The sequence below is a fragment of the Eptatretus burgeri genome, chromosome 10, assembly GCF_056783735.1.
Source record: "Eptatretus burgeri isolate ZD-2024b chromosome 10, Ebu_testis_v1, whole genome shotgun sequence".
Lineage (NCBI taxonomy): Eukaryota > Metazoa > Chordata > Myxini > Myxiniformes > Myxinidae > Eptatretus > Eptatretus burgeri.
Genome location: NC_140970.1, coordinates 2,865,567 through 2,884,604, shown reverse-complemented (window position 1 = coordinate 2,884,604; position 19,038 = coordinate 2,865,567). Strand labels below are relative to the sequence as shown.

General features: G+C 46.6%; 1 protein-coding gene across 2 annotated transcripts in view; it reads left to right on the top strand.

Annotated features, from left to right (window-relative positions):
- LOC147017821 (uncharacterized) overlaps nucleotides 1-19,038 on the top strand; it is a 65,797-nt gene that overhangs the window by 4,593 nt on the left and 42,166 nt on the right. For both annotated transcript variants that reach the window (XR_015062153.1, XM_085896837.1), the window contains exons 2-6: nucleotides 444-587; nucleotides 2,015-2,122; nucleotides 6,391-6,585; nucleotides 8,004-8,213; nucleotides 9,523-9,753. Coding sequence is in view for 1 of the 2 variants with exons in the window: in XM_085896837.1 (XP_085752963.1) it covers nucleotides 444-587; nucleotides 2,015-2,122; nucleotides 6,391-6,585; nucleotides 8,004-8,213; nucleotides 9,523-9,753 (888 nt within the window). In the remaining variant the exon portion in view is untranslated. The remainder of the gene's footprint in view (nucleotides 1-443; nucleotides 588-2,014; nucleotides 2,123-6,390; nucleotides 6,586-8,003; nucleotides 8,214-9,522; nucleotides 9,754-19,038) is intronic.

Sequence of the window (19,038 nt, the reverse complement as noted above, 5' to 3'; positions counted from 1 at the left end):
GAAACCCTGAATGGTACCTGAATTTTAACTCTCCTCCGCACCAGTTGGTCATTCCCAAGTTAAAGTGGGCGAGCAATATGCAACACAGTTTAACCAAAATATTTGTTTTGTTCTTTTCCTGGAATAAAATACAATAATATGCTGAATAAAATGTAATATTGAGATGCACTAACAGCAATATGGATAAATGTGAGATATCGATTAATGTGTCCACAACAGATGCAGACAGATGTCAATTAGTTTGATGATGAAATGTGTCCATAATCTCTCTGTTTGGAGATTTGTAATACACACTGTGTATCTCATTCGTGTTCTCGTGTAATTGATGATTAGTTTGTACTCGTGTGAGTTTAATGCGTGGTGATGTAAAAGTTGTGTTGATTCCTTTTTCGTTTTATCCTTCATTCCTCCCTCACCCCATCACTTTGCTCACTATTTTCTAGATTCCATTGACCCATCTCAGAACGACCAACCATTGCAGTTTAACATGACCAAAGGCCCCATGGTGATTGAAGGACTGTCCAATGGAGAGCCAGGCCAAGAACTAGGCAGGCGACGTCCACAGCTCCCCACACAAACACTTCCAGGTTTGTCATTACATTGTGGTGCCGACTGCTTCAGCAAGAGTAGTGGACACACAAGGTAACTAAATACATGTGTAAGAGGAAGAAAAAAAAAGATTTGGGAGATTGTAGGAGATTCCAATAAGGATAAGAGCTTTAGATTCCACAGGAGAGAGGCAGAGACACGCGATGCGATGCTGGGGCACCAGCCCATAGGGGAGAGCAGTACTCCATGTCACAATAGACAGTTGCTTTTGTAGACTGTGTATTTCTGATTGTTTTTTCAAGGAATGGCTTGAAACAACGGAGGATGCCAAATGTGCAGTTGATTTTGGAGGTCAACTTTGCTATGTCATCATCTGAGGAAAGGTCATGGTTCAGTGGCTGACCATGGAAATAGGTCGGTTCGTTTGACGATCCTTCTAGACTAGAGAGACAAAAGGTGATACCATTAGCTTTGCCAACAATGAAAGACATTCCATTGATCAGACCAGCACATAATAGTTTCCTGATCAGCAGAGTGATGCAGCTGCTGACTGCCTATCAGTGGAATGGGATAATTATGACCCACTGTGGCATTGGCTGCAAAAAGGAAGGGAGGGTTTTCCAGAGTCATCAGAGAAGTTGTTTATGTAGATGAGTAACAAGCACTGCCTTGGTACACTCCAGCATCAATGGGAGAGGAGGAGGAGGAGGAGGAGGAGAAGAAGAAGGAGGAGAAGGAGAGTTTGTATGTCACATGGCAGCGAGCTTCAGAAGTCAGGTGGGACTTATGCCCAACATATACCCAGGGAGACGGTCCTGACTTATCGTTTTAGATTCAGGCCTCTGACCCATTGCTGAGAGGCAAGTGGTATTTAGGGCATGTCCACAGTCAAGTGACTGGGGTGGAGTCCAAACTTGTAGCCAGAGATCTACAGGCCAGCAATCCTGTTTGAAAAGAGGAAAGACAACATCCACAGAAATGATGGATTCCATTACTTTGCTTGGAGAATTTGCCATTAAGCTTGTTTTCCTGCATTTGAGAGGATCAGTTTTGTACCCTTAGGAGTAGGAGTGATGTTTGCTGATTTCTATGCAGATGAGAGATGACAAGTTGAAGAGAGCAAATATGAACCAAGTGCAGCAGAGCAGGATTTCGAAGAGTAGGCAAGTTATCGCCGGTCACCCGGACAAATTCCTCCAATTGCAGCCCAAGTGTACAGCGGATTGTATCTGGTAGAGCCACGTCTGTATCATGATGCAAACATGGGGTTAAATGCATTATTGAGTCTTGGTCCAATTTGGATTTACCAATGACTAGTGGTCCAGTTCAAGTTTCTTGTTTGCCAATATGATGATGTTCTGGATCGTTTTTATTTTTCAGCACATGATAGGATATTGGTACCAATGCATGGGTGGTAAACATTGTTTTGCAAACTTGTGCAGATGTTTTTTTTTTGTGTTTCCAGGTGGTGTTGACATCGCATCTGTAGGATCTCTGTTGGGAATTCTTCCTGGGTCAAACCCCTGGGCAGAGGCCATTGGTCTACCTGGCATGACATCCATAGGAGTATCAGGTGTGGTGTCTCTCTGATTTGGAGTAGTGTTTCACTATAACTTTGTGGATGATTATTGTGTTGTTTTGTTTTACAACTACATACTCCAGGTGCTGCCTTCACCTGGGGCCATCATGACGTCACACAAGCAAGACCTGCATCTTGTGCAGATTACAAAGAAATTCACGTTTGATCTGATCATTATGGCTTTTTCACTTGAAATGTACTTTATGGCTTTGTCTAATCTTATTTCAATATAATCTTAAATGCTTACATTTGTTCATCATTCATTCAAGAGAAAAAGAATCGAGAAACAAAACAAAACACCTTAAATTTAACGTAGCAGCATATTGAATGTTCGTACTCGACGGATCTACTTTGGGTAGACAAAACGTAGTACTGCCCTAGTTGCACGCGACTTGCCCCGCTATGATGTGGTCGCAGCCCGAAGTGAAACTACACTGGCTGACAAAGGAGACCTTTAAAAGACATTAGAGGTTACACGTTTTTACTGGAGCGGAAGACCGGAAGATAGAAGATGAGCAGGAGTAGCTTGGCAAGCGATTTGAGCCTACAAGTGGGTATCTCTTGACAGCCTATTAAGCTCAAAATGGAACTTTCTGGAAATCGCCCTGCACTCTTTGATGAATAGGTTCTGACTATGACCAGCCCCGATGAGGTGAAGGAACAATTTTACTCTGGCCTGCTAACACAGATGACGAGGACTTTGTTTGTATGCAGCACAAGGCTGTGGGGTGGGGTAGCATCATTGTATGAGTGGCATGGCTGTGCCGCTGATGCAATTCCCTCTGCTGGTTAGGGTAGGAATTTAGAATTTGGTCATGGTGTCGGCAGTAGCTCTCGCCTACTCTTCGTGAAGAACACCATGGGATCTTTAACATCCCCCGACAAATGCTGGCAGTCGGGACACCCGTTTAATGTCCATCCAAGGACACGCACATCGATGACGGATGACACAGACAGAACACACACATTGATGAATCACCTTGCCTGTGAAAAACTAGGATGACAGTTTATAGCTGGGTCGGGATTAAAGTCCAGGCGAGACAACGTATATGCGAGTGTGTGTATCTCTCGGCCATCTTGTCAGCCCGTATCACACAGACAAACTGGAATGACAAATTTATAATCCTTTGTGCCTTCTATGCTGGTGTTGGTGATTACTGTGTTCCTTGGAAATCCATTTATGATGTCATGGTCTTGGTAAAGTTGGCATCAGTGTGCATCCGCTCTTCTCAACAAGTTTATGAACATCAATTGGTTATAACCAAAACATTCTTTAGTCTAGCCTAATAATTATAAAACATCCTCGATGTTTCCTGTGTCTAAGCGTTGGCACCTTACTGACTCTGTCATAACATGGCACCGTGAGCTCCAGGACTTTCACATCACCAGAACCATGAGTGCTGTGAAATGTTGGACAAACCACAATTTAATGAGATCTAAACTTTCACTTGAGCTGGTGAACCTCTCAAGAAGCTTTTTCTTCAATCTCAACTCGGTTTATCCAACTTGAACTGTTCATAAATCTGCATACTGCCTTTGCTCAGGACAACATAAGAGAAGATGATGATGAAGATGATGCTATTGAGTGCCAATGACAACACTTCTACAAAACAATGTATGATATGTCAGCCTTAGCACTCAGCTACTCATCAGTTTTAGTAGTCAGAAAGGGCATCAATGCTGGTTTGATGAAAATAATAGTGGAATAGGGAGGCTTCTTCATACGAAAAGAGTAGCATGACATACCTGCTCTTTGGAAATCATACTCTGGCAAGAAACATTGAGTGAAACATTGTGGTCAATTACAGGCACTACAGAGAAATGGAAGCTAGAATCAGAAAGCAAGTGAGCTCCAAGGCTCTGCTGTTCATTACGATACCCAATTTGTTTCAAATGCCTTGAAATCAGCATATGGGCTGAAACATCATGGATATGTCCCACTAAAAAGCGATGATGGTTCTACCTTGATTACTGACAAACACCAAGTACATCAGTCTTGACAAGAACATTTTCATGAATGCGTTAACAGACCAAATGATATCTCCCAAGTCCCAAGAAGCATTTGATTCTGGACAACAGCATCAACCTTAAATGGAACAAGATGATTTCCCAACCCCACATAAGCTTGTGAAAGTTATCCATCTGATCAAATCGAATAGATCCCCAGGCATTGATGGAATCCTGGCTGCAATCTCACGATTTGGGAGGCCCTTTGTTGGTTGTCAGGTGAGGTCAGATTAGATCTGTGACTTGCTGCAGGTACCATGTAAACCTGTACGAACCTGTTTAATGGTCGGGTTGTCGGTGACTAAAACGTCTCCCTCATCAGGTTTTCTGGTGAGGAGGGTGCATTATATGGACACCCAGCAGAATTAAAAACAAAACCTGTCAAAGGGCGGAGGAGCTTCTTGTGAGCCAACGGCCATCCATATCTAGTGCCCAACTGTGTCTGTGGACATTCTCCTGCAGTTGGAGTTGGAGATGTTTACCATGTCCAAGGAGTTGCTGTAGCTGTGTCCAATAAGCTGATTCCAATGATAATTGAGGTAACACCGGTCAACGAGCATATTATGAGACCAAGTATGGACATGTTGCTCGTTTTCCTGATGCTGATCCTGCTCACCAGATTCTCTCAGCGAGGGAGCCTCATGAGTAGAGGAGGCCAATGGGTCGACCACGTGCCTCGTGGTTGTAGCAGGTTGATCAGCATCTCAATGAGATTGGGATGGGCCAGGCATCTGCCTGTGGGATGGCCAGAGGGAGGCTCCTGGAGTACCGGCGGAAAGTGGACGCAGCGACGTGCTGCTCTGGCTCATGCTCGCATACCTGACCTGTTTCTCAATGATGAAGAATCACTTAATTTTTAGGATCCGGATCCAGATCTTCACCAAAATCTAATCACTTTGTCCTTGTCACACACCCAACCTGCCCACCAAATTTAATCCGGATTCGTCCACAACTTTTTGAAATATCCTGCACACAAACAGATGGAAAAAAAGACAGAAAGTGGTGAAAACATCACCTCCTTCACGTACGGTAGCGGAAGTAACAAGGTTGTGTTGGTGTCCACACGTTTCAATTTGTTTGTTAGTCATGCTGCTTCTATGTTGGCTGAATCCTTTCAACATTCGGACTTGTATTCCATCTGATAAAACAGAAGTGCTTCACCAGTCTGCATCAGGCCACCTCCAATAAACATTGGGAACACTCATTTGATGGCAACAAAGCAGTTCACCGACCTTGGCAGCACCATCGTCGGCAATGACCAGATTGACATCAATATAGAAAAGCGGATTGGTCATACTTGCACATCTTTTGGTCACCTAAGAACACAATTATGGCAGAAGTAGTGAATCTGCTGCAAAACCAAATGTCATGTCTATTGTTCCAGTTGTCATATCTGCAAAGCTCTATGAATGTGAAAAGTGATGCCTCTACTGGAGACCATCAATCTGATCGTCGAAACACAAATGTGACCTCTGTGTATCATTACGAATAAAAAGTGGCAAGGTAAAATCACCAATGAAGAGCATGTGCTTCACCGTGCTGGGATGACAAACGTTGAGGCCATGCTCGGGAATTCACAACTCCGTTGGATCAGACAGTTTGTCAGGATGGGAGAAAATCATATAGTCAAACTAACCAGTCAGAAAGGACATGTCCCCTCGGCCATCCAAAGCAACTTTATAAAGGACCCCCTGAAGAAGAACCTGCAAATTTGCAATATCCCGACCAACTTCGAGGATTATTTTGTCTGACGCTGATCACGATGTATGTGCTGCCATCAAATCAAACTTAACAGACCTTGATATATTGTCTTTGTTGAAAACGACCGACTCTCAATGGGAATGCTTTTTGGCCAGTCGTGAAAAGCTTCCTTCAAATAATTACTGGCAAATTCATTGAGATTGTACTTGCTGCTTGATGATTAAATTTGTTGTTATATGGGTGCAGAGTGAACACTGAAATAATGATCATATATAGCAATTTGCAGTTTTAAAAACTATTTAGGATTCGTTATTTTCCCACCAACCATTGGAGACCATCTGTTGTTAATTGATGCATGCCTGAAAAGCTGAAGTGCCTTTTTTATTTATGGCGATTGAGGCTCATGGAAGCACTGTTTTATGCTCATATTTGTTCTTAAATGTTCCATGATTTGCAAGAAAAAATTAAGACGAGTCATGCCTTTTAATTTGAAAAACACCCCTGTTTCTGCCACAGAATTGTGCCTAAGCATGCCCTCCCTTATTGTCTGTCAGGCTTTGGCCCAGTTCCGTCAGGCTTCGAGCCTAATCTGGGCCTCCTGGGAACTGCTCCTGCCAGTCTTCAGTCGTTTGATGCCGCTTCATTTGCCGCAAGCCTGTCCCTATTTCCTGGAACTGGTGGTTACGCTGAAGCTCAGACCCAGGAGATCATACACTGCACACACTGCACCCTCTTCCCACCAAACCCGAGTTCGTGTGCACGCTACATCCCCACAGATGTCACATTACCCTCAACTCCGTAGTTTACCTGGGTCGAGGTTAACTTGAGATTTTAATTTCGGAAGATTTATTGCAATGATGTTGTAATTGTGTTTTATTTTTATTTTTTTTTGACTCGTTAATTGAATAAATTTTTCATCAGACTTGAAAGTAAAATGCCTTTCTTGAGAGCCTAATTTCTCATTTTTGTGCCGTTAAACTTTGTTTTAGTGATGTAATTTGGCAATAGAACTCTTTACACAACGTTGGAAAACTTACTGGTTGTACAGATGATATTTTGATGATGTTGAAAGAATACGTTTTGCGTAATATGCTCTCACATAGCAATAAACACAAGACGAGTATTTCAAAATCTATAAGATAGCACAATTATAAATCGTGCTGAAATGTAAGTTATATTGTTATTGAAAACGTTATTTCCTGTGCATCTTATGATGGGCAACAAGGGATAATAATCTATTTGGTACATAAGTCGAAGACCTCAAAGCATTGACTGACTCGAAGGGTACTCGGTAGAGCACATACCTCCGCCACATAAAGTCTGATCCATCAGAACATATCCAGCCCAATACATTTTTGAAATATCATGCTATATATCCTTTTTTGGCCCTATCTCTCAATGGTGAAGAATCAATCACTTTAAAAATTAAATAATTCTTGTATCCGGATCCGGATCTTCACAAAAATCGATGAATTCTTTCTTGTCACACACCTAACCTGTCCACCAAGTTTCATCCGAATCCGTCAACTTTTTGAGATATCATGCGAAATATCCTTTTTGGCCCTATCTCCCAATGGTTAAGAATCACTTTAAAAATTAAATAATTCTTGTATCCGGATCCAGATCTTCACAAAAATCGAATGAATTCTTTCTTGTCACACACCTAACCTGTCCACCAGGTTTCATCCGAATCCATCAACTTTTTGAGATATCATGCTATATATCGTTTTTTCCCCTCTCTCAATGGTGAAGAACCACTTAAAAAAAATTGTAGTTGTCTGATCTGGATCTGGATATTCCCCAAAATATAATCAGTTCGTCCTTGTCACACACCCAACCTGTCCACAAAATTTCATCTGAAAATATGTCCAACTTTTTGAGATATCCTGTACACAAACAAGCAAACAGACAGAAAGGGGTGAAAACATAACCTTCTCCTTCTGTGGTGGAGGTAAGAATATATATTGATGCAAGGTAATGTTTCCACATGTTTAAAGGGTCAACTCCCTCCACATTATTTATAATATCATTAATTCAAAGATTAAAGTGTCATGTTTTTTTTTTGTTTGTTTTCCTTTTCTTTTCCTCCACAAATGGTGCCTGCTAAACAAAATAACCAGTCAACACATTGTTCACATCTTAACTCATTTGTACCCAACCGCCATAGACATGTCAGCACCTTCGCTGCGTGAGCGACCACCTGGATGTCGCACTGTGTTTGTGGGTGGCCTGCCGGAGGCTGCAGGAGAGGAGCTCATTCGGGATGTGTTTGAGCGATGTGGAGAGCTCACAGCACTGCGTAAGGGCAAGGGAAAGAACTTTGCACACATTCGCTTCGCTGAAGAGCACATGGTTGACGAAGCAATCTCACTGTCAGGTAGGGGTCCTGCCCTCATTCGGAAATTCATTGATTGTAGCAGGATGAGTGAGTATGAAGCAAGTGGATGCACCTGTATCTACTTACTTCATATTCATTTACACCAACCCCAGGCAGCACAATTGTGTATTGCATGATTATTTTGTAGAACTAGCATCTTCTTGATGATGATTTTTTTTCATTAACCACATGAAAATGTCTGCTGACTGCATTCCAGTTGTTTCCAGAAGCATCAGATGTCACTTTCATCTCTGACCTCTACAGTTGTATATCATATTTTTCAGAGAATTAAAACTGATTTGGTTTTGATTGTTAACTTATTAATCAATGCCATGGAAAATATGAGGCTTGGCTGATTTGAGGGTCACCTTCCAGGTGTCATAAGCGAGTCAGACACCTGGAACATGATGTGCAGGAGGTTGGCGGTTCAAACCCTTGGCCAAGTCATACCAAAGACTTTTAAAAGTCTTTAAGCAGTATGCGCTGCTTCCTCGCTTGATATTCAGCATTTAAAAGGATAAGAGCACAGACAATCCCCATAGGTTGGCATCCATGAGGATGAGTACATTCCTCCTGAGGATATACCCTGCTGAGTGCAGTGAGAACTGGTTAGACTCATTTCCAAGGTAATAACATCGTCTTGTACTGCCTCTTTCGGTTTTGTACCTTCTGCCCTCTCAGTCATCCATCCCTCTCGTACCCCAAAATATAGCATGAATTCCTCCAGTTATCCATATTTTATTCGCTTCCTCAAATTATACTTTATCGCTCAACTTCACACCTTTTCCTTATTTTGGCATAACAGTGGAATTGTTGTTGGCTTAATGGTTTGGGTGGTGGGCTTGGGATCCTAGGATCCTGAGTTCAAATCCCACTCAGCTGTTGAATTAATACCAGGTGGGGTTGACTCTGCCTGTCATCATCCTTCCGAGGTCAGCAAAATGAGTGCCAGCTTGCTAGTATCTTGTGTCGGAGTGGCGACCCGTCAAGGACTGTGTCCAATAGCCAAGGAGACTGCTGAGGCAGCACCAACGCTCTGCACTGAGTATGGTCCCAATGGATGGTGGAATTGTAATCCTGCTATTCCCTTCAGTACTTCAAGGGCCAGCTCACCGCGATCCACATTCTTTTATTGAGACTTGTCTACAATCTTAAGTGCTCTTACTAACTTTGTTCGTCTATCTCATTATCGGGTGGTTTCTCATTGCCTTATCGTCTATACTCTTACATTACATCATTCTCCAACCATATTGTCTTCCCTGAGCCTCTTTCTTCAATATTTTTTATTCCTTTTCCATCTTTTTTTCAGGATATAGAATGAGAATTGGCTCGAGCTCAGATCGCAAAGACTCGGGACGGCTTCACGTGGACTACGCGAGTGCACGTGATGATCAATATGAGTGGGAGTGCAGGCAGCGTGCGCTTGCTCGGCACGAACGGCATCGCCGTCTGCTGGAAGAGCGCTGTCGCTCACCATCACCCCCTCGCCCCTCACATTACACGGAGCATGAGGCCAGCGAACTCATTGATAAATTAAAAGGTGAGCAGCTTACCTGGACACCATGCATCCAATTATTCAGCTCCCTTAAAAACACGATCACCTCATTGTTTATCAACTAACTTGTTTACACACAAGCATTTTTTTTTGTTTTATGGTACGTTCTTCAATTTTGTGGAAAAGGAAAACAAATATATATGTACAGTGTATATATATATATATATATATATATATATATATATATATATATATATATATATATATATATATATATATATATATATATATATATATATATATATATATATATATATATATATAATTGTAACTGTCGTCATCAGTCCGGATAGTGTATGTCCGAGTTCGGTGAGTCGCTAAGCAACCATGATAGCCAGCCGTCCCTGGAACTTCCTGCCAGATCCCACATCCAGAGCTGTGTTTCCCGGTACGAGCGGGTATCGTGCCGGTAGGTAGTCACGTGACAGATCTTATTTGGCCAAGCGGAAATGAGTTACGTGATCGCGATCTTATCTCCATATCAATCGCGAGATTATTTGGATCTCCTCTTCAGTGCCATATTCCACCGTTGTGCTGTGAGCAGGATGAGTCAGGAGACTAGTTCGATTTGAACAAGTAAATTCAAAAGAATGCACATACTGTATATGCAAGGGAGCAATCAATTGCCCTTATGCGACACTCGTGTCGCTGTTGATGTGTCGATTACACCACCCTATCCAACACATTACATTAGTTCTTTGTGCCTGTTGTTTGTGTCCTTGATGACTTCCTTAAAAACATTAAGTTTCCTATTTGGAATGATTTTTCTATTTTGTATGACTGCCAGGCAGGGAGACCGTGAAAAAGTATTGTCTCGCTTCTGTCTGCACATGTGCAATCAGGACGAATTTAGAGCCAAAGTACTGTTAGACGGCATGTTTGTTTTCCGATTCGTGTTCAAAATATAACATTCAATTGAAATAAATTATTCATTGATCACAGACAGACAGACAGACAGACAGACAGACAGACAGACAGACAGACAGACAGACAGACAGACAGACAGACAGACAGACAGACAGACAGACAGACAGACAGACAGACAGACAGACAGACAGACAGACAGACAGACACATATGATAGTTATATCATAGATGTATTCTTTAACCCCTTGGAGCCATAACTTCAAAAATTGTATTATACGTGTGTGCCCGTACGTGCGTGGCTGTACGTGCAAAAAAAAAACAACTTTCAAAGCGCGTGCCAGAAACAACCACACAGGCCGTTCCTTTGCTCGTGCGTGGCCGTACGTGCAAAAAAAAAAAAAAATTTATATATTGCGAATTTGCGCCTGCCGGCGTGCGGACGGCCACGTCACTCGAATCGCGACCGCGTCGCCCACCGGACGGACAATTCAGTCGTGACCCTCTCGGAACAACGCCGGGAGCCAGTCATGGGTGGGGGTTTAACCCCACCACGACCGTGCCAATTGCCCACCCGCGCAGGATAGGGTTGCTCGCCAAATTCGATCTACCTAAGTACCTGCGCGGATGGTCGACCGGGCGATCGTACCACGCCACAGGCCGACTCCGGGCACGAACCGCTTAAGCGGTCCGTTCCGTGCTACAGTGATAACCGAGCGGTGTTATCGTCGGCCTCGACGGTTCCGATTAATTACCGGGCGTATTAAGCCCACTACGAACCCTTTACGTGAAGCAGGATGGAGGGTCAATAAAGAAAAGACGAAGTGAAACGGGAAAACAGTTCACACAAAGCACAATTATTTCCCGGCACACGGAAAGCACACATATACAGCCAAACAGTCAAAATGCACATATAGCAACCAAAACAAAAGCAACAACGACGCAGAGTTACTACCGACTACGCGCACACACGGCAACACTTATACAGTTCTACTTTACAGACGGCGCCAACACACATTTACTCAAAAGCAAAGGAAAGAAGCCACCCTCATAGACAAGGGGGCAGGCGGGCCTGTAGGCCAATATGTGCGCGTGACCTGAATGAGCGGCCATGCCCGCGAGACCGGGGGGGTCCTACCCACGTCCTCGTGACGCATTGGCGGACTAGCCGCAGATGTGGCCGCGTGGCTGTGTCCCGACTCTTTGCTCCTTGGCAGGTTTCATTGGCACGACGTTTGGAGTGGGGTGGGAATGGGCCCCCCTTGTTGCACTATCTCAGCGTGGGGGAAAGGGGGAATTGTTGATTCCCTGGGGGAGGGAGAATGGCTGGCTGGCTTGGGTCCCGCGACGAGCGATCCCACACCGCGACCTCGACGCTGACCGCCGTCCTTCTTGCCTCGGACCCGAGCTCCTTGGCCTCTTCCCACAACTCTTCTCAGCCGACTCCAGAACCCAACTCGATGACACTCTGATGACTTCGTCACCCGACTCGACTCACTCTCCACCCGACTCGACTCTTCCTTCGTCTTGCGCTCGCCTTCTTATAGGCCGGTAGGAGCAGCTAATATGCAAGTAATCGGATCAGGATGACCTTGGGGGCGGAGCCACGCTCGCCCATTGGTCGGAGGAAACTGGGGCGTGAACCTCCCCTGATCCTAGAATTTGCATATATCGATTTCACACAGACGCGCCTGGAGGCGGGGCCAAGCCGCCCCGCGCTTGCTAATTGGATGGAGCAGAAGTGGGCGTGTAGCGTTTGTGATCCAAATTTTCCTCGGAAAGGCCGCTATTTGCGCTCGCGGCTCGGTGCGTATCGCTGAACGGGCCCAAGACATCCCGACGCTCAGTGTTCACAGGTGGTGCGGGAATGGCCGTAGAAGGAGAGAGGTGAGAGTGGTGGAGGGTTTTTGGTGGTGGTTGATGGTTATGGTGCCGTTGGGAATGGCGGTGATGCGATGTTTGCGAGATTGAGTTGTGAAGGTAAAGGCGGTGGCTGTTGGCGTTGTTGTTGTCTGAGGGTTGAGCATGGTTGTAGTTGGTGACGATGGCTGGCGTGGTGGTTAAGGTGGTTGTTGTGTGATGGCGGTTGAGACGTGGTTGGTTCAAAATAAAGATAGAACAGAAAAACGGCTATCTCAAAGCGTCGCAGCCCGAATGAATCACATAAAGGCCTCGAGACAACGGGTTTGGGCTAACTACACATGTACTTAAGAGATATCTCACCTACGGGTCCTGAATGGTGGTTTGCGAATTTCCACAGCCGTAACAATATATGTAAAGCCTGGTGTTGGCGCAGTGGTTAGGGCAGTGGCTTGGGACCCAAAAGGTCCTGAGTTCAAGCCCCGTTGGACACTGAATTAATATATGTATGTATATATATATATATACACACCAAGTCGAAAACACCAGGGGGTTGACTCAGCCTGCCATCCTTCCAAGGTCGGCGAAATAAGTACCAGTTGTACTGGGCCCGGTGTATGCCCCGGTTAGAATAGGTGTACCATATCCCTGTGTGTCGTAAGAGGCGACCAGGGTTGTGTCAGGAATGGCATCCGGCGTAAAAACCTATGCCTAATCATTATGCGGACAACAAAACGAATTTCCATACCGGATCTGTCGAGGCCCGGGTTACCAATCACCGCCACCGGTACCGGTGGTCAGCAGGGTACCAGTGGAAATTGTGCGACTGCTGGGCGAAGGAGGAGAAGGAGACTGGGAAGGTGAGTCCGGAGGCAGTGGAAGAGGGGGAAGGGTAGAAGTGTACAGGTGAGAGTTGGAACTCTGAATGTTGGGACGATGACTGGCAAAGGACGAGAGTTGGCTGATATGATGGAGAGAAGAAAGGTGGACATACTGTGTGTACAAGAGACCAAGTGGATGGGGAGTAAGGATAGGAGCATTGGAGGTGGTTTCAAACTGTTCCACCATGGTGTGGATGGGAGGAGAAATGGTGTCAGGGTAATCCTGAAGGAAGATTATGTCAAGAGGGTATTGGAGGTGAGGAGAGTGTCTGACCGAGTGATGAGTGTGAAGTTGGAAATTGAAGGGGTGATGATGAATGTTATCAGTGCATATGCCCCACATATGGGGTGTGAGATGGAGTATAAAGAAGATTTCTGGAGTGAGTTAGATGAAGTGGTGCAGAGTGTATCCAAGGATGAAAGAGTGGTGATTGGAGCAGATTTCAATGGGCATGTTGGGGAAGGGAATAAAGAGGATGAGGAGGTGATGGGTAGGTACGGTCTCAACAAGAGAAATGTGGAAGGGCAAATGGTGTAGAGTTTGTAAAAAGAATGGAAATGGCAGTGGTAAATACGTATTTCAAGAAGAAGGAGGAACACAGGGTGACGTACAAGAGTGGAGGAAAGTGCACACAGGTGGATTCCATCTTAAGCAGGAGATGCAACCTGAAAGAGATTAGTGACTGTAAGGTGGTGGCAGGGGAGAGTGTAGCTCGACAGCATCGATTGGTGGTCTGTAGGATGACTTTTGAGGTGAGGTTGAGGAAAAGAGTGAGGGCTGAACCAAGGACCAGATGGTGGAAGCTGAAGGAGGAAGACTGTTACGTGAAATTTAGGGAGGAGGTGAGACAGGCGTTGGATGGTGGTAAAGATGGGTGGGATGATTGGGCAACGACAGCAGAAGTGGTGAGGGAGATAGCGAGGAAGGTACTTGGTGTGACATCTGGACAGAGGAAGGAAGATAAGGAGACTTGGTGGTGGAATGAGGAAGTACAGGAACGTATAAGGAAGAAGGGGTTGGTGAAAAGGAAGTGGGATAGTCAGAGAGATGAAGAAAGTAGGGAGGAGTACAAGGAGTGGCGGCGAAAGGCAAAAAGAGAGGTGGCAAAGGCCAAGTAAAAGGCATATGACGAGCTGTATGAGAAGTTGGATACAAAAGAAGGGGAAAAGGATTTATACCGATTGGCAAGACAGAGGGACCGAGCTGGGAAGGATGTGCTGCAGGTTCGGGTGATAAAGGACGCAAATGGGAATGTGCTGACGAGCGAGGAGAGTGTGTTGAGAAGGTGGATGGAGTACTTTGAGGAGCTGATGAATGAAGAAAATGAGAGAGAGAGACGGTTGGAAGAGGTGGAGATAGTGAATCTGGAAGTGGGTGGATCAGTAAGGATGAAGTGAGGACTGCTATGAAGAGGATGAAGAGTGGAAAGGCGGTTGGCTCAGATGGTATACCAGTGGAGGCATGGAAGTGCTTGGGAGAGATGGCAGTGGGGTTGTTAACGAGATTGTTTAATAAAGTCTTGGAAAGTGAGAGGATGCCGGAGGAGTGGAGATTAAGTGTACTGGTTCCGATTTTCAAGAATAAGGGTGATGTACAGAGCTGTGGAAATTACAGAGGGATAAAGTTGTTAAGCCACACCATGAAGGTGTGGGAAAGAGTAGTTGAGAGGAGAGGTGACTATCTGTGAGCAGCAATATGGGTTTATGCCAGGAAAGAGCACCACTGATGCGATGTTTGCTTTGAGAATGTTGATGGAGAAGTATAGGGAAGGCCAGAAGGAGTTACATTGTGTGTTTGTGGATTTAGAGAAAGCTTATGATAGGGTACCAAGAGAGGAGTTGTGGCATTGTATGAGGAAGTCGGGAGTGGTGGAGAAGTATGTGAGGATCGTGCAGGATATGTATGAGGACAGTGTGACAGCGGTGAGGTGTGCGGTAGGAATGACGGACCGGTTTCAGGTAAAAGTGGGATTGCACCAAGGATTGACTCTGAGCCCTTTCCTGGTTGCAATGGTGATGGACAGGTTGACTGACGAGATCTGACTGGAGTCTCCATGGACTATGATGTTCGCGGATGACATCATGATCTGTATGGAGAGTAGGGAGCCGGCTGAGGAGAGCCTTGAGAGGTGGAGGTACGCACTGGAGAAAAGGGGAATGATAGTCAGTCGGAGTAAGACGGAGTACATGTGCATAAATGAGAGGGAGGGTGGTGGTATGGTGCGGTTGCAAGGAGTTGAGGTGGGGAAGGTGGATTGGTTTAAATACTTGGGATAAACTGTCCAAAGTAACGGAGAGTGTGGGAGAGAAGTGAAAAAGAGAGTGCAGGTAGGATGGAGTGGTTGGAGAAGAGTTGCAGGAGTGATTTGTGACAGAAGGGTAGCTGCATGAGTGAAGGGGAAAGTACACAAGACGGTAGTGAGACCAGCTATGTTGTATGGTTTGGAGGCGGTGGCACTACCAAAAAGACTGGAAGCGGAGCTGGAGGTGGCAGAGTTAAAGATGCTGCGATTCTCGTTGGGAGTGACGAGGATTGATAGGATAAGAAATGAGTGTATTGGAGGGACAGCGCAGGTAGGACGGTTTGGAGACAAAGTGAGAGAGGCGAGATTGAGATGGTTTGGACATGTGCACAGGAGGGAAGCGGAGTATATCGGGAGAAGGATGCTGAGGATGGAGCCGCCAGGTAGGAGGAGAAGAGGAAGGCCAAAGAAGAGCTTCATGGATGCGGTGAGGGCGGACATGCGGGTGGTTGGAGTGTCAATGGAAGATGTGGAGGATAGAGCGAAATGGAGACTATTAATCCGTTGTGGTGACCCCTTCTGGGAGTTAGCCGAAAGAAGAAGAAGAAGAAGAATATATATATATATATATATTGTTGTGGTTGACCAAATTCGCAAACCACCATTCAGGTCCCTTAGGTGAGATATCTCGGTATATGTAAGTATATGTGTAGTTAGGCCCAAACCCGTTGTCTAGAGGGAATAAATGTTATTCATGAGGGCTGCGACTCTTCAGGATAGCCGTTTTTCTTTTACTATCTTTATTTTGGACCAACCGCCATTATTACCACCACCAACCACGTCTCAACAGCCATCACAACAACAACCACTAACCACAACGCCGCTTCACCACAACCGCCACGACCTTTACCGTCACAACTCGCCACCATCGCATCACCGTCATCTCGCGCCACTCGTGGGCACCGATGCTGGACTCGTGTAGGGCGCGCACCGAGCAGCGTGTTCAAAAGCATCGCGGACTTACCGCAGAAAAACGGATCAAAAACGACTCACGCCCACTTTTGTTCCGTCCAATCGGTGAGCGAGGGGCGGTTTGGCCCCGCCTCCAGGGCGTTGGAGGGCGGTCGCTATATGCAAATTCATGGATCAAAAAGCATTCACGCCCACTTTTCCTCGGGCCAATGGGGAGCGAGGTGAAAGGTCGGAGGCAGAGGGTCAAAGATGAAAGAGCGAAGCCACGGGGCTTATAAAAACGACTGCGTTCGTCAGACGAGTTCAGTTGGAAGTGGAGGGAGTTGAGTTTTGGAGTTCGGAGAAGCAGTTCGCAGTTGGGAGTTCGCGGAGTCGGAGTGAAGAGGACGGAGCTGTGGAGAGGCGGCGGCGGTGAAGGCGGACGAGGGGGTGCTCGCGTCGGATTCGGGGAACTGCGGAGGGAAAGGCCGGCGGCGCGACCGAGGTCGTGGTGGAGACGCTCGTCGCGGGACCCGAGATTTTGTGAAATCCTCCTTTCCCCGAGCATCAGCAACCCCCTCCTGTTTCCCCCGCGCTGAGATAGTGCGACAAAAAGGGGCCCCCTTCCCACCCCCTACCAGACACTGTCCGCGAGGCCCGCGGAGTTGAGGCACCACCGCCACTTCGCGTCTCATCATCAGACGGGTAGGCCCGACACGGTCTCGGCCCCAGGCCCGCCTACCCCCCTCATCCTGGAGGGTGGTTCTCTTTTCTTTTGCTTTGGGAGTATGTGTTGTCGGCGCCATCTGTGAAGTAAAATTGTATAAGTGTTGCCGAGTGCCCGGTAGTCGGATAGATCTGCATTGTTGCATTGGCTTTTTGTCTTCTTTTACATGTGCTTTTGGTGGAATTGTATATGTGTGCTTCCCGTGTGCCGCGAAATAAATGTGCTTATTGTTGAACTGTTTTCCCGCTTCGCTTCGTCATTTCTTTCATTGAATCCCCATCTTGCCTCACGTAAAGGGTTGGTCGTGGGCTAAGACGCCCGATAATTAATCGAACCATCGAGGCCGACGAATAACACCGCTCGGTTATCCCGATAGTACGGAACGGGTCGCTTAAGTGGCCCGTGTCCGAAGTCGACCTGCGGCGAGGTGCGATCGCCCGGTCTACCCTCCGTGTGGGTACTTAGGTAGGTCGAATTTGGCGAGCAACCCTATCCCACGCGGGGGCCGATTGGCTCGATCGCGGTGAGACCGAAAGGTCCACCCGTGACTGATTCCCAGCGTTAGTCCGAGAGGGTCACGACTGGATTGTCCGTCCGGTGGGCGACGTGCCGCGATTCGAGTTACGTGGCCGTTCGCACGCCGGCGGGCGCGAATCTACAACACTGGTGTCAGGTCGTGCGATATAAACTCATCGCCCTCCTCGCAGCACTGGTAACGGAGAACGGGAAAACGGGCTCTCCTGTCTCCAATTAAATTCACGGGAATCGGTCCAGGGGTGAGAGAAGCGACCCCCGATTCCCTCCAAATTACGAGCGATTCAAATTAACCCTTTAAGAGAAGCAAGATGGCGTCTCAAGGCGAGCGGGAGCCGGGGGTATTAGAAATGGATGTAGAATGTGTAGAATCCATGGCTCAGGATGAAATCCCCGTGCAGGAAATGTTGGTTGTACAGGAAAACGAACTCGCCCAACTGAACCCAGAGCCCGAAATGGGTGCGGCAGCGGCCGCGGTGTATGACACCTCCCCTCCCCCTCTCCACCAAAACCTCCCGATTCTTGCCGAAACGGCTCACCCAAGCGCACCCGACATGGCCCAGCTATGCGCCATGCTGGCGGCAATGACAGCAAAGATGGATACAAATACAAATGAAATGAAAAACGAAATGAAAGGCATGAACGAAAAGATGGATACAAATACAAATGAAATGAAAAACGAAATGAACAAGCAAATAAACGGAATGGAAGCAAACATGAAGGAGGAAATGAAAGAGCTACGGGGTGAGACGCAGAACATGGGCCGATGCCTGCAGGCGGGCATGAAGGCCGTGACCAGGGAGCTGGGAATGGCGACTCCACGTGTGGGAGCAAACGAGCTGGAAGGGGGTGCAATGGCTGACAGGCCCGCGGTGGAGGCGGGTAAAAAAATAATTCGGGGGACGTGTTGGGCGAGGGTCGTGACGATGACCGAAAGGGAAAAATTAAATGGGGAGACCAAAACGTGTGAGACGAGACACGAGGTGACGACAAATGAAATAAAGATAGTTGAGACAAGGGAGGTAAAGGGTGAAGAGTTGGCAGAGACACGGGAGATGGGAACGATAGAGGGAAGACTGCACGATGAAGACGGGGTAAGTGACGCACACACACACACGGAGGTGGTGGAGGACAATGGGGGTGAGCTGGTGGACTGGGTGGAGGCCCGGTGCGAGCAGCGGGATAGCCTCCTCCAGGAACGAGGGGAGGGA